The sequence below is a fragment of the Populus trichocarpa genome, chromosome 10 (assembly GCF_000002775.5).
Source record: "Populus trichocarpa isolate Nisqually-1 chromosome 10, P.trichocarpa_v4.1, whole genome shotgun sequence".
In the NCBI taxonomy this organism is placed as follows: domain Eukaryota; kingdom Viridiplantae; phylum Streptophyta; class Magnoliopsida; order Malpighiales; family Salicaceae; genus Populus; species Populus trichocarpa.
In genome coordinates, this window is record NC_037294.2 from 14,417,458 (window position 1) to 14,432,745 (window position 15,288).

Consider the following 15,288-nt stretch of genomic DNA (forward strand, 5'->3'; position numbering starts at 1 on the left):
GCTTGAAAAAGTGCTATCCATGTATTCTATGTTGACTTCTGTTTTGGCCCTTTTAGTTTTAGCATTTTAGTTTTTTATTCAGAAGTTTATTTTGTTAATGTTTTAGTTGTTGAGTTTGATAGATAAAAGCAATATTCGATGGCAAACAGGGGAGAGGAAATTGTTGATTGCCCACGTTTCGTCAATAAATTTTTTTTATCCTGGTGTTAGTTGGTATGATTGGATGACGAGTTTCGGTGTGGGGCTTTTTTTTATCCGTTTTAAGTATTTTGAAAAAAATTAGATTTTGGGATTGTTTTTTTTATTTGGGATGATTTTTATTTTTTAAGTTAGTTCGGGGTTATATATGGTTTTTTATTTAGGTTTTTTTTTCAAATAAATTTTCTGGTACAAAATAAATTCCAAAATAATGCTCAATGGTTTTGATTGTAAAGATTATCTTTTTTATCCTTCTTCATTTATTTTTATTTTTATTTTTTTGATTTAAAAAAAAAAGCTTTTTTAAGGAAAATAGATTAATAAGAAAAGAATTAATTACACTGACATTATTTTATTTTAATGTAATTTAATTTCTTACTTTTGTTAAAAACAAATTGTAACATATAATTACACTGACATCACGTATATCACGTTTTTCAGTACATTAAGCGCATCGTTTTATGTTTCACATCAAAATTCCTAAAACGGTTTCTTTTAAGCTTTGCCATCTATCGCCAAAATGACAGAGGCTATGAAATGAATGCAATTTCTAGAACGGTTTGTTTTTCCTTGTGTTCACAGAAGAAAAAAAAATCTAGGCGTTTGTTTCCTGCAAAGTGAATATTGTTAGCTCCTTGTTTGTTCCTGAGTATGATAACATGAAATGATTTCTTTCAATTTGTTTAGCTAATGTTTCGGGTTACATAATACCTATTATCAAACATTTTTCAAAAATCATATCAGCCATAACTATACAAAATGGATCCTAGGTCATTGATTATGTTTTCTGATGTCACTCGCCTCCTCTTTTACGAAGTTAAATTTATATGCGATTCCATCCCGTGGTATGAATGAGTAGAATCAAGAGACAATGTACAAGAAAAGTGCTTCATTGCTTTTCTGATGATAATAATGCAAGGGTGCATTAGATAAAGATTGTTTGATTTTGATAGTTTTCTTACCTCTGCAAGAAAAGTACTCCACAAACTATTAGGTCTGCAGTAGTTGGAGGAAACTTATTTCCATAGTTTCTTGCAGCAGTGGTTTGCTGCTGAAGAGCGTGTTTGTCTATGTTGTTGCGTCTGTGTTTTGTTTAAAACGCAGACGCAACAACATTTAATTAAAATAAAACATAAATTTCTATTCATGGGTCCCACCACGTTATGCGTTTGAAACGCATGAAAATCGAAAAACCTGCTTCTCACGGCTGCACCATGCAGCATCCCTCCAACAGTGCGAGTGAATTTTAATTCACTCGCACTGTTCACTTAAACAGTTTTTTTTTTTTTTGAAAAACCAGTTAACAGTTTTTTTTTTTTGAAAAACCAGTGCATTTAATTGATTTCACTCGCATTACTCACGTGAATGTGATAGTAATTTTTATTTTTAAATAAAAAAATTAGTTTAAGTTGAATTAAATTTATTCGTACTGTCATCTCAATTTTATTCATGATAATATTTTATCTAATTTTATTGCACGCTCTAAAAATCATCGAAACTGTAGTTCTTGTTGGATGAATTTTGTATGTAATAAAATTGTAGATAGTTTAATGGAGCAATAAATTTTTTTTATATAAAGTATAATTTATTTCACGTTGTAATATCAATAGTTAAATCTACAATATTTAAATTAAAAACCATTAATATATATATATATATATATATATATATATATATATATATATTAAATTATTTTATAACCTCAATTTAAAAAGCATTTTTTTAACCAAACACATTAAAACTATTTTTTCTTCAACCTTAATTTTAACCACAGTTTTAACCAAACACCTATTTTTTCAAACTAAACTTAACTAAAAGTACTTTTTATAAAATAATTTTTTTCAAACCACAACCACAATAATTACTACAATACCAAACACACTCGAAGTCTTCTTAATTCATGACCTCGATCATGCCCTTGCAATTGCTATTTATGCCATGTGGAATATGCCCTTGCATTTGCAATTTATGCCACGTGGAGTATGCCCTCGGGTTTTCGCTTGTCAATATTTTGGTTTTTGATCTGTGTTGACATATTTTTAGGGGGGAATTCATTCCCTCAAATGCATGTCGAGGAAAACAATGACTTTTATTCACGTGGCTGGAACGTGGACACAATCTTGACGTGGTATTACACATAATGTGTACTTGATTAAAACAAATTCCCGTACTTCTCAGGTAAAAAAGAGAGTACTATAGCCCATTACAAGGCGAGCACTCATTTACTTGGAGCGAGAAAGCAGGTTCTATCTCGATTGAAGATCAATCTTCAACATCTTTGTGAGAAAGAGGGGTATATAAAAAACAAAGCAAGATAAACAATCAATTGTGGCTCTCAAACAGGTTGAATAACGTCCTGATCTTAGTGGAATTGGCACTAGACGGTTGAGAAACGTAGTATAAATCTAGAGACTAATAAAATAATATACAAGTTCTTGTGTTGAAGTGTTAAGGAGTTTGATTCTTGAAGCCTCATCTTCTTTAATGAGGATGAAATAAAGTTGGCCGTGGGTAAAATGAATTGCATCTAAGAAAATTTATTAACATTAAAAAGAAAATCTTGGGTTTTTAGATTTTATAATTTGTTTTGATTTATTTTTTATTGAGTTATCCTGATTTTATGACCTAGTTGGCAAGTTTGACAAGTTAATTTATATATTTTTTAAGTTTTTTTTTTTAATTTCGTCCTTTAACATTAGATTGATTTAGTATAAAGTTTAATAATTTATTTTGATTTGTTTTTTATAGGATTAATATAGTTTTATAACCTGAGTCACAGACTTGACATGTTAATCCGGGTTGATACAAGTCAATATATTGTGTTGTTATCTTAATATTAAAAACAGGTTATCTTGAAATTTTTTTGAGTCAGATTCTGTTTATATTGGTTATTCGGGTTGCTTTTAGATCCGTAAATCAACTATAACATATCGAGTTAACTCACATAATTTTTTTTTTTCATTAGAAAAAAATTATTAGCAACATTTAAATCTTTATTTTTTTGTTCAAGAAAAATTTAACTTAATCTACATAATGATAATATATAATATAGGTGAATAATCTAGTTTTATCTCTCAAAAACACGACTAGTTTCTCATTTAACAAATTGAGGTTAAGGTGACTATCTAGAAAGAAATGTATCCACATCATATAGTCTGGAATGAGAAGAATGCTTCGATAAGAAAATCTTATGGTATCTGATTCAATTTGTTCTTCATATCGTCGTGATTTTTTTTTTTTTTTGAAAATGTCTTGAAATTCGATACCGTGAGTTTCAAACTTAATTTATTTTAAAACAAAACCGTGCGTTTGAAGTTGTTAGCAATATCTGGACTATCAAAATGTAATTTAGATCAAGCATGTATTCGAGTTTAAGAAACTTAATTATATTACGAGATTAGTGTAACTTGCTACTTCAGTGGCTTTATGTTTCTCCTCGTCAAATATAAGCACGACTGAAGATCACACCACATACATTTCAGTAGCGTGATTTATGCTAAAAAATAAAGAAATCTAAAGAAAATTATATAGTATATTTGAATAATAATTTTGATTTTCATAAAATAAATTAGACATTTATATTTATATTATTTCTAAAACCCTTTATAAAAATGACTTCTAATTAAAATTTACCTAAATTTATATATAGTATCAGATTTTTTAAATAATAAAATACTTATTAAATTAAAAAATTTAAGCTAAGTAGAAAATAAATAATTTAAATATAAAATTAATTAAAAAATGATTAAAACAGGAAAATAATACTTCATACATTATATGAGATACCTTGAGTTTTCCTTGCAAACTTATTTTCAAGCGTAACTTTGTTAATCTAGTTTATAAAATTATGAGTGTTACAAGTAAGTGATTGTGTGAAGTGCATCAAGACATTTTACTCTCCAAATTTTTTATAAAATAATTTAATTGATACCTTTTCATTTTGAATTATGTAAATTAAATGATTTAATTAATAATTTTTCATAGTAGGTAGGACCTAAAAAAATAATAATCATTTTTATTTAAAGTATGTTTGAAACTGTAATAAAGATTTTTTTAAAGTATTTTTTATTTGAAAATATATTATAATAATATATTTTTATTGTTTAAAATTCATTTTTAATATTGATAGTTGATACACTAAAAAAATTAAAAAAATTAATTTATAATATTTAAAAATAAAAATTAGTGAAAACGATGGTGAGACGTGAGACTGTTACACCTTACCTGTAGCCAAACTGGCCCCACAAATGATTCCACACGTACAGTTAACACAACCGAAGAAGTTGTCTCGTAAAACAATGTTCCACAAGGAAACCAAAACCTTTCTCATTTCCTCGAAATGGACAAACCAACCGCGTAAATCTAAACCTTCAATTTCCATTTTCTTCTGCCATCTCTAAACTTGGTCTGTAAGAAAACTCAAAAACGCGTATTTATTTTTAACTCCAAGGTCTTCAAAAAGCAATTCTCTCTCTCTCTCTCTCGTCATCACATAAAGGAGCAAACAAGCATCTGCTTGCTTGTTCGCTTGTGCCTGTCCCCGTGCCCCTGCGAAGTACGTACTATCATCAACTCCTTTGAGAGTGTGTGTTTCTTGGCTCTTAAGAGCTCATTCAAAAGCTTAGTAATCAAACAGTAAAGAGCGGGCATACATGGGGAAAAAGCTTGATGCTATTCTGGGAAGGACCTTTAAAGCCTATAAGTTGAAAGCAGTGGCCAGTCTTGCCATCTCTCGCGTTGCTATATTCAAGAGCCAACGCCAGGTCAGGTGCAACCAAGCCCGCTCTGATGTGGTTCAGCTTCTTGAAAAAGGACACCATGATCGTGCTCTTCATCGAGTAAGATTTCTGACGAATGTACACCATGCCTCCATTTACCTCTTTCTTTATTTTCTTTATGAACTTTTGTTTACTAGTCTCTTTTATTTTTATTTTTAACAGGTTGAGTATTTGATCAAGGATCAGAATATGTTGGATGTATATGTGATGATGGAAGGATACTGCAATTTAATGGTAGAAAGACTCCAGCTCATTGAACAAGAAAGGTTGCTTTCTGTTTCCACATCCCTATCCTTTCATCAGCAATTTTCAGTTTTTCATTCTGTTGATGGGATTATTTTTTTATTACAGAGTGTGTCCTGATGAATTGAAGGAGGCCATATCAAGCTTGCTTTATGCTTCTTCGAGGTGTGGGGATTTCCCCGAGCTTCAAGAAATTCGTACTGCTTTCACCTCCCGTTATGGCAAGGAATTTGTTGCTAGTGCTATTGAATTGCGTAACAATTGTAGAGTGAACCCAAAGGTATGCTTTGATTCGAAGAATTTGCCAAACTAAGCAGGGAGAGAATTTACCCACTTGGTTAATTTCAGCACAACGCATTAATTTTGTAAAACAAGGCATTTGCTCGATCTTTTCCATAAAAATCAGCACAGCATATTAATTTTGTAATCGATCTTTTCCCCAAAAACCTATACTTTCTGTCAAGACACCCTTTTAGGCAATCATTGTCATGCAATGATGGTGCTGTAAAGAAGAACAAAGGTATTGTTTCTCGTGAGATTTTGGTGATACAATTGTTTGATGTGGTGCTTGATGATGGAGTAAAGCATAAGTTCGGAGAATTAAGTTTTTTTAGTTGTTTTGAGGTCTGATAAATGATGGTTACGAGGAATGGACTGTGTTGCCAAGGGGTCGGTTCAAGTGAGAAGGAGAAGACTCATTCAACGTAAGTCTCATATTAGAGTCCCGTCATGACTTCTGAGAAAGGTGACATTTCTACATCCGATTAGCCCCTTTAAAGATACTCTAAGCTTCAACCACTACATAGATACAACGGGGATCCCTTCAAAGGTTGTGTGATTAGTCTATTAGCACACCCATTTCTTAAAACCAAAAAAAAAAAGGAATGGAAAATTTAATTTATTGGCAGAACTTGCTGCTATTGGGTTTGATGAACATTGTAGTGAGGGGCAAAGGCAGCAAGAAGAGGTGCTGTTTTCTCATGCTGTGTAGATAAGCTTCTAAAACTGCTCTTTCAATTATTTTGTTTGCCTGGGAGTATAAAATGTCTAATAATCTAGTAACATGCATATTTTGTCTAAATCGAGAGAAATATTCAGAATTATTTTGATGGAAGCTCTCATTTATCTATATTTTACTATATATGCAAGTTATAATGTGTCGTCTTGGTTTCTGTAGATGATACAAAAGCTGTCAACCCGGCAGCCAGACTTGGAGGGAAGAATGAAGGTGCTCGAGGAAATTGCTTCAGAAAACAGCATAATTCTGCAACTCGGGGAGAGTTCTTCCAGTACCACTGAGGTATGCAGGTTTCAATAAGAACATGAAGTCAACTATAGTGCTATGTATAAAGTCAAGACTAAACATATGAACAATGCAGGGAAATTTGAAGGTCAACAAGCAAAAACAAGCCCAAACAGAGATAACTAGTTCTGGTGGCACTAAGCTGATTGACGATTTGCAAATGTCGCCTGAAGAGATAGAAAAAGATGGGCTATCTGATTCAGTGCATGCAAGAAAAAAGTACAGGGATGTAGCGGATGCAGCCCAGGCAGCTTTTGAGTCAGCTGCCAATGCAGCCGAAGCTGCAAGAGCAGCTGTGGAACTCTCTCGATCTGGTCCTCATGAACCTGATAATCAGAACAGTCACAATGGAGGAAGAAACAGGTCTCAGAAAGGCGAGCCCATACAAATTGAATCTCGATTTAAAACTCAGGAGATCCACCAAAAAAATGTTGTGAAAGAGAAGGCTCGTGTAACAGAACTCAAGAGGTTGGTGTCTACTTCAAGTCTGGAATCAGAAGAGACTATGAAGGTGACTGCAGCGTCCTTGGATGCAGAGGACCCAACCAAGCAGTTAGAGAAGGATGTAGTTTTCGATGAGAGCGACAATGAAAGTCACGAATTGCATTTCAACAGCGAGCTTGAAGGAGAGATCCCTACAACAGAAGATTCTAATAAGAAAATTTCTAAAATCATTCAAGGTGATCTGAAGGTGGATTCAAGACATGGATATTCCACAGCACGTGCTACAGAAGGACCTGGTATTCAAAGTTCACAGCGCCTAAACATAGAGAAGGGACCGATTTCTGTCAGGACCAGACGAGTGCGAGGATTCTGAGAAGCATGAGCATATTGAGTCTGTTATGTTTTGGCGAGCTCTGCTAATTATAGGTTATATCTGTTTATTCTTTTTCCTAAATTTTGTGAACTTATTTTGTTGTTTTGGTTGTGATTGCCTTGTATCTTTACTGAATTTTGTAAAAAAACAGAGGAATCTATAAAGTTACTGGCCCCTGGCTCGCTTCTTGCAACGTTGCAGCAGGTCACTAAATGACTGCAAGCTCACACTAACATCTCTTCATCATATTCAAGTCCAAGTTCCTCCTGCAAAAACGTGAATATATTTATTAAACCCAACTCCTGCAAAGACAGATTGCAGGTGCTGGCAAAACAGGAAACATATAAGGATGACCTTAAATTCTTTTAGATCCTGGGGTGAGTTCTCGGTTATGACACCCCACACATCCTTGAACATCCTTTTTTCTCCACTGACTTAATTTCTCTGAATACATTTCCTCAATTGCCTGCCGCTCTTCTGGCCTGACCAAGGTAACTCCTTCGCGTAATTTTACCAATTTGTCTTCCATTTCCTTAACCTGATACGGAAATCAGAAGTCCTGAGCTCTATCCATTCTTCTTCACAGAAACAACTTCAAAAGACTCCCACTAAAGAAGCACTTCAAAAGCCCACGCGTAATTTACCCTCTTCCTCAGCTTGGCTTCTTTATCGTGTATCTGTTGCAGTGTCAGATTCGACTCCAAGGTTCTAATTTCTGCAATAGTGTACATCAACCCAGCTCCCATCATATTTTTGTTAGCAGTACTTCTCCTGAAATTCACAAAGCTGAAATCCGTGTCAAGCTTTGTGTACATCAATCAGTATTTCTCATACCATATTAAAACAATTGAGACATCTTAAGTAGTTGTTCTAACGCGGAAATTCATCAGATTCAACCAGGCAATATTCATTTCATTTAATGAAAGGAAAAAAAAAGAGCCTACTTCTTTGGAACACATAACGGCCGCGTATAGAACAGACCGCCCTCAACCTCACTAATAGCTCTCTTCTGCTCATCCAGCTGTTGCTGCAGTTTAGCATTTTCTTCCTTCATCTGATTAAGCTCTTGGCTGTTGGGAATGTTAAAATGATCTTTCCGAGCAAGATGTATCTTCTGCTTACCATACTCCTTAAACGACATCTTCCCATTATCCGAAAGATTACCCAGTGTTTTCTGTATTGCTGCCTTTTTTAGGTTGAACTTTTGCAACAAGTCAGCCACATTTTGAGAATTCAATGGCCTATTTTGCTACCCTACCGAAAATTCAAATTTATAGATGAAATTTATTTCTTCTGTAGTAAAAATGGGAAAGGGTTACGTACCTCATTCACGAAGTTGAGCACGATAGCTGCAGACAAAGAGATGATATTTTAAAGCTTTAAATAATAAACAGAACCTAAAACCGTTATTAAGAAGCGATCGAGCACGATTTGAGTTCTAATTCGTCATGAAGGCTTAAAGTTATTGGAGTGTTTTCTTGAGATTCGGAGGTTATTTACCTTCGGTGATATCGGATTTGGGAGCCATCTATCTTCGACCCGGGAAAAAAAAATAAGAGAAAAAAAATTGAAACTTGCTCGATACGAAGAAAAATTGGACTTATTATGTCTATTTATTTTACATTTCAAGAGTATTTTTAAAAAAAATTAAATTTTTTTTAATAGTTTTTACTTCAAATTAATATATTTTTAATATTTTTAAATTATTTTGATGGGCTAATATTAAAAATAAATTTTAAAAAATAAAATAAAAATATTATTTTAATATATTTTTAAATAAAAATTACTTTAAAAAACAACAACAACCGAACCTTCTAAATATATTCTGAGTTGTTTCGTACGGCGCCGTATCTGTTCTTTTAAGTTTTTATACCGATACGCTGTCATATTAATTGTTTCCCTGGAGCTGGAGGTAAATTACTGCTTAGTCCCTGGCTGGGTTGAGTGTGTGTAGGGTAATGTTGTGGGGAGTGTTTTTAAAAGTTATTTTTAATTAAAAATATATTAAAATAATTTTTATATTTTTAATATTAATATATTAAAATTATTGAAAAATAACTAAAAATATTAATTTAAAAAATATTTTTAAAGGCAGAAACTATAGTCAATCAAATGTCTTTGCCATACATTATCTAACATGGTTTGTCATTTTTTATCTTTCAAACTGTAGATAACGTATTTTAATTATTTGTATTAGCGGTTTTTTTTATATTAATTTTTAGTAACAAAAAGACAAATCTGACCTTTCCTCATGCATTCCATTACTTATGTTGCTATTGAGAACAATATACTCCCCTAGCGGTGCTCATGGGTGGGGGTCGGGTTAATACCTATAATTATACCCAATTAAATTTTTAACATTTTACAAATTATAGACCCAATTTATTAAAAAAAAATAGACTTGAACGGGTTGGATATATTAAATTGAGTTAAATTTTTTTATAGATATTATAAATATTCACGAGTTGAGAATATAAATTCTCTTATTCATCGATAATTTTAAAATAAATATTGTTTTAAAAACATATAATTGTTTGTCTTTAATCACAATTGATAATTCAATGTGTTTTACGGTATTTCAAACATATAGTTAGCCTTATACATAAAAAAAAAAGATATTGAAACATAAGATAAAATATGATATATATATATATATATATATTCATTAATTTGGTTTTTTAACCAATTATTATTTATAATATCCATATTAACTAATTTCATAGGTTAAATTGGGTTTTAACATTATAGACAACTCGGGTTTCTTTAAACATCCCTGCTGAATTTATAGAATTTTATTCCTGTTTTAAAGACAGAGAGATTTATTTTTATTTTAACTTCAAACTCTTTAAAATATAATTTGAGAATGCAACATTTAAAACAAGTCATGAAGCAAGAATATATCAATGAAAACTAAATTCAAGAAGTAATATTAAAATCATAACAAAAAAAATTGTATTAAGACTGTGCTTTTTTAAAAATAAATTCCAAGTACCAGAAATGTCTTCTTGAAAAATAAAAATAAAAAATCCAGTTAATTAGTTTTTTAGAAGGAGTTTTCAAGTAACTATTAAATAAAATATAAATTCAAACTTCTCATTCAATCCAAAATAAATATTCAATAAGAGAAAAAATGATGATTTTCCACCTTGAATTTTGTCCTCAATGAGTGTGAGTGGTGGTGAAAAATCCCTGATAATATATATAAAAAATTCAATCGACCCTTTTTTTAATATTCTTTTTTTAAAAAAATTCAACGAGTGTGAGGGTTGTATAATAATCAATTTTAAAATTTTAACATATATCAAGGTAATATGACGAGGATAATTGAATAATTACACGGGTGAAGGCAGATAACAATCCTCTCTAAACATCTATTTATGTGTTTATATGTCTCAATTATACCTTGTAGCGATTTTAAATCTTTTGAGAAAAACCAACATATATTAGATGCGAAGAGAAAAACCGAAAAGCTGCATTAAGAGAACGACTAGCATGACCATGTTATAGGTTTTCAATTATGAAGGATTAAGTTGTAAAACGCTCATAACACAGGGACTAGAGAATAATTCACCCTCTTCCTCGTGTTCAAAACTGAGCCAGCCAGTGGCCCCATTACCCATTAGCCTAGCAGTTAGCAGTAGCTGACTCGGAGTTGGCTAAAAGTTATCGCAAACAATGGCAGCAACTCAAGCTCTCCTCTGCAGCAACTACTACTGCTCTTTGGTCACAGCAGCTACCAAAACACAGTTCAATTCAAAAGGACCACCTTCAATCTCTCCCCATCATAAATTGCAACATATCAGAGCTTTTAATTCCAAAACCCAATGCTCTCCAACAACACCACTTTTCCTGTCCCAAAATTCCAATTTCCTATGTCACGCGACCCGCCGCAAACCACCCACCGTGCCGAACACCAAAACCATCTCCTCTGCCGAAGAGGGCGATGATAATGCACGGAAAGTGGTTCAGATTATTCTGTGGGTTGTTGAAGGAGTTTACATTTTGTGGCTCTTTCTACTCCCTTATGCCCCTGTAAGTAAACTACTCCTCTTATTCTCTGTTTAAAATAGTGTATCGTGTCGTAAATAAAATGCAATTTGTGAATTTGTATATATGTTTTTGATCGACACAGGGAGATCCAGTGTGGGCTATCAGTTCAGAGACTGTTAATTCTCTCATTGGACTTTCTCTAAATTTCTTCTTCATCTTGCCTTTCATCAATTCTGGTTTGTCTTTTCGGAATTCGCTTCTGATTGTTAGATAAAATGAGTTACTAATTGTCGAGTATATTTTAATCTTGATGGCAATGCACTTTCTGGCAGAGTAGTCGGCATACGTCTTATTGATGCCCCAGTTCTTCACCCGGTAAGAATGATCATAAGGTGATGTTGATTTGGTCGGCACTTGGTTTACCATTCTTACAGTCTAACGTTGGTGCTGGTGATTTTTATTTCCTTTACCAGATGTCTGAAGGATTATTCAACTTTGTTATTGGGTGGACTTTCATGTTTGCTCCTTTGCTGTTCACTGATTGCAAGAGGGATAGATACAGATGGTCACTGGATGTTTTATGGGGCTTCCAGATGTTCCTCACCAACAGTATGCTTCCTTTACACTCTTGTGATTGATGAGTAGATAGATTAGCTTTGACCATTCCCTTTAAAGCCGTGGTGCAAGATTGGAAGATCTTTTCGGATGATTACTTGATCTGGCTAGCTGGCTTTTAATAGCTACCGGTGATTTTCTTTTGTTTGCATTGGTCATAAAATGGGCAATTTTCCTCAAATTCACAGAGGACAAGCCCCCCTTACCATCGCTTATAACCTTTTCCTTTTCCTCATGTTTTTGCTGTATCAAGGAAATATTGGTAGAGTCTAGTTACGTTTTGTTTTAACTAAAGCATCATTTTGTTCATGTGTATTATCAGCATTCTTGATACCTTACATGGCAATCCGGCTGAATGAGGCTGATTCCGACTATACACCAAGCAAGCGCTCTCAACTAGGCACTATCATGACAACTGGCGCACCAGTAGTCGGACTGATTGGTGGAGCTGCATGCCTGATATCAGTATTATGGGCTCTTTTTGGCCGAATTGATGGTAATTTTGGGAGCATAACAGACAGATGTGAGTTCTTGGTTAGTTATTTAGAATCAGAGAGGCTTGCTTATGCTTTCATTTGGGATATATTTCTCTACATAATTTTCCAGCCCTGGCTGATCGGTGAAAATTTGCAAAATGTTCAGAAAAGCAAAGTTGGCGTGGTCAATTATATTAGATTTGTTCCGGTGGTTGGCTTGGTGGCCTATCTTCTCTGTTTAAATCTTGACGAGTAGCTATAGCTACATGTAGTTTTCTACTAGATTTGAGTTGGGGTCAACTTTGGAGGTTTCAAACCAGTTTAAATATGTACATGAAAGGAATCTTCGTATCTGTATTTGTAGTATTATAAAGAAAATGTACAAGTGAATCCTTGTGGTTGATGACAGTTAAGCTCAATAATGAGTTGGAGATGCGTTGCTTATATCTTGCTGCTTCTATTTTTGAGATGATCAATCCAGAAACGGTATTTGAAAGATCCTTTGTTATATTGTTTGAGCAGAAGCTATGTACGAGCACCCCTTTCCTTTTCCTTTCTTTTTTGCCCAATAATCAGTATTATGCTTTCAAGTTTCTCATGAACTTTGGCGAAATGGCTTTTTTCCTTATCATCTTTTAGGATGTTTTATTGCAGAAAATGACATTTTTGGTGTAGAGCACAATTTCACAGAAATTAGCCCAGTTTTTTTATTTCATGTCATGGATTCCCTTAGTGTTTTTGCATTGCACAAAGGAATTTGGTAATAGTGATGCTGAGAATAGATATCTTTGGAATTAGAGTGGACATGCACTATTCTGCTAAATACCAGATGTTGCAGAGCAGATGAAAACGAGGCCCGCTGACACAATCGTGCACTGAAGTAACTGTTCATTCTGAGGCAGGAATTCAGTGTCGCAAATTCAGAGCAGTTCTCGAATACGATTTTTCAGCAGACTCTCTCCTCAAGCATTACTTCCCTTCAAATTAGGTACCATTCTTTCGTGTGTTTTTATGAGGGATTCGGGGAAGGATGGATGAGGGAGAGTATATGAGAAGTGAAGGATTTGGTGTTCTCTTTGTTTGACAGGGTCCTTCCTGTCCTTCTTCACTTGTACTTTTCAGTCTTTCTGAGTTGGGCTGATTGTCTCCCATCTTTCCCCTCCTTTGTAATTTTCAAACTTCTTAATTTGGACGGATCAACTCACATCTTTCTCCCTTCTTGTTAACTAAACAACAAGAAGGATGGTTACTCATCCATCCCTTATCTAACCCCCCCCCCCCCCCCACTTTGCCCAATCCATTATTCTCTCTGTTCATATCTCCTAACAAACATAGCCTTAGTTCCCTAGCTTGGGGTGGCTAGATTTTATAATTTCTCCTGTTATTCATTTTGACAGTAGAAGACATTGATGTAGCGTTCACCAAGAGCAAAACAAATCGCCGGCAAATTCATTTATCTCTTAAGATGAAACATCAATTATGGCAAACAATTATGTTTTGCCATGTGGCAAGTACAAGTCACCAGCTGAATTAGAGTCAACAATCTTCCACCGATGCAAACTTTGTGCGTACACAGAGAAGAAAGTTTCCTGGTAACACTATCAGAAAATCTCTCCAAGACAACTAGCAGCGGGCATCACTGAATCTTCTGAGTTCTAGTATTGCAGCCCACGTGAACTGAGGCAGAAAACGTACACCTATTAACATTGGCCATTTGTTTCTAACATCATTGCATGATCATTTAGTTCCAATCCAACACTATCTCAACTTCAACTTGAACTGGGAAAATACCATAACCAAGTTCCAAAATTCTCAAATGTGGGATTACAGATTGAGAATTCAAGTATCATTAAACCTTCGCAAAGTTAAAACAATATGATTACATGACCATGGGCATAATTCTACTTTCAATTACACCAGAAAGATACAAAAGGATGCAAGCAAGCTACAGCCTAAGCACAGTAACAAACTGCAAAACAAACCCCAATTCCACGCCCCAAAAAAACTAGCCATCAATTTCATTGTGTGGTAAGATTGCCACCACTTTGCTGCCACAAATTAATGATATCAGTGGCCTGATTGAGAAGTATGATCATCTTCTTCTGGGATATCCATGGCTTACTCTCTAGAGTGGCTTTAAGCTCTTCCCATGCATCCTTCCTTGGCCAGAAGAAATAAGGACTCAACGGGACAGTGCCATGTCCAGGTATCACCTGATCAAGAGCCAGTCCAATATTCTTCTCCATCCATATAAACTTCAACACCAACCTTGGTTTCTCCACTTGTTTTACTAACACCTCAGCTTTCTGCAAAAATCAAGAAAACCCCTTTGAAAAAACAGCACAAAAAACATATAGACACGCATTAATAGTTAAAGAAAGAGAAGAATTTGGACCTCGGTTCCTTGGGCGGGGATGGATTCTTCTGTTTCAGTGGAAGGTGGAGTGTCAATGGGTGTTTCAACTGTGAGAGCTTCTGGGGCGGCGAAAGTTGTGTATCTTTGGTTTCTTGAAACGCGTTTCCTTTTCCGGTCAAGAAATGTTGAAGAATGTATCAGATTTGGTTTGGGATTGGTGGAAAATGTGGCTTTGAATGTTTTGCAACTAGGGGTCTGACAAGGCAATGAAGAATTTGTGAACACATTACTGAAACCACACTGAAATGCCACGGATAACATCTTCTTGAGTTTTAGAGAGAGAGACTTTCTGGAGATAGAGAGAAGGACAAAGCTTGGTTATGTCCTGACCAAAACCATGGTGGTCTTTCTCTTCAGAGATGAGAACCACCTGGGTTAGGATAAGGCGTTTGGGGTTTTAGTTTATAATACTGTGATGGAATAAATTTTAGTGTGCAAAAGAATGGGCTTGG

The 15,288-nt window shown here is 34.1% G+C and overlaps 3 protein-coding genes and 1 long non-coding RNA gene across 4 annotated transcripts; 2 read left to right on the top strand and 2 right to left on the bottom strand.

Moving 5' to 3' along the window:
- Positions 1 to 4,612: 4,612 nt before the first annotated feature.
- On the top strand, positions 4,613 to 7,532 carry LOC7489357 (uncharacterized). The gene is made up of 5 exons (XM_002314838.4): positions 4,613 to 5,036; positions 5,139 to 5,242; positions 5,328 to 5,499; positions 6,397 to 6,519; positions 6,599 to 7,532. The coding sequence occupies exons 1-5, from the start codon at positions 4,851 to 4,853 to the stop codon at positions 7,337 to 7,339; spliced, it is 1,326 nt and encodes a 441-aa protein (XP_002314874.3). The 5' UTR covers positions 4,613 to 4,850; the 3' UTR covers positions 7,340 to 7,532.
- LOC7489358 (uncharacterized) lies at positions 7,431 to 8,888 on the bottom strand. Its single transcript, XR_008060378.1, has 2 exons — positions 7,694 to 8,888; positions 7,431 to 7,605 (listed from the first exon to the last, which is right to left on the bottom strand). It is a non-coding gene; the product is annotated as an uncharacterized LOC7489358 (long non-coding RNA).
- Positions 8,889 to 10,931: 2,043 nt separating this feature from the next.
- Positions 10,932 to 12,864, top strand: LOC7466905 (uncharacterized). Its single transcript, XM_002314839.4, has 5 exons — positions 10,932 to 11,371; positions 11,472 to 11,565; positions 11,667 to 11,704; positions 11,803 to 11,938; positions 12,267 to 12,864. The coding sequence occupies exons 1-5, from the start codon at positions 11,015 to 11,017 to the stop codon at positions 12,674 to 12,676; spliced, it is 1,035 nt and encodes a 344-aa protein (XP_002314875.2). The 5' UTR covers positions 10,932 to 11,014; the 3' UTR covers positions 12,677 to 12,864.
- A 1,324-nt stretch (positions 12,865 to 14,188) lies between these two features.
- LOC7489359 (30S ribosomal protein 3-1, chloroplastic) lies at positions 14,189 to 15,238 on the bottom strand. The gene is made up of 2 exons (XM_002315912.4): positions 14,816 to 15,238; positions 14,189 to 14,726 (listed from the first exon to the last, which is right to left on the bottom strand). The coding sequence occupies exons 1-2, from the start codon at positions 15,095 to 15,097 to the stop codon at positions 14,439 to 14,441; spliced, it is 570 nt and encodes a 189-aa protein (XP_002315948.3). The 5' UTR covers positions 15,098 to 15,238; the 3' UTR covers positions 14,189 to 14,438.
- Positions 15,239 to 15,288: the final 50 nt, after the last annotated feature.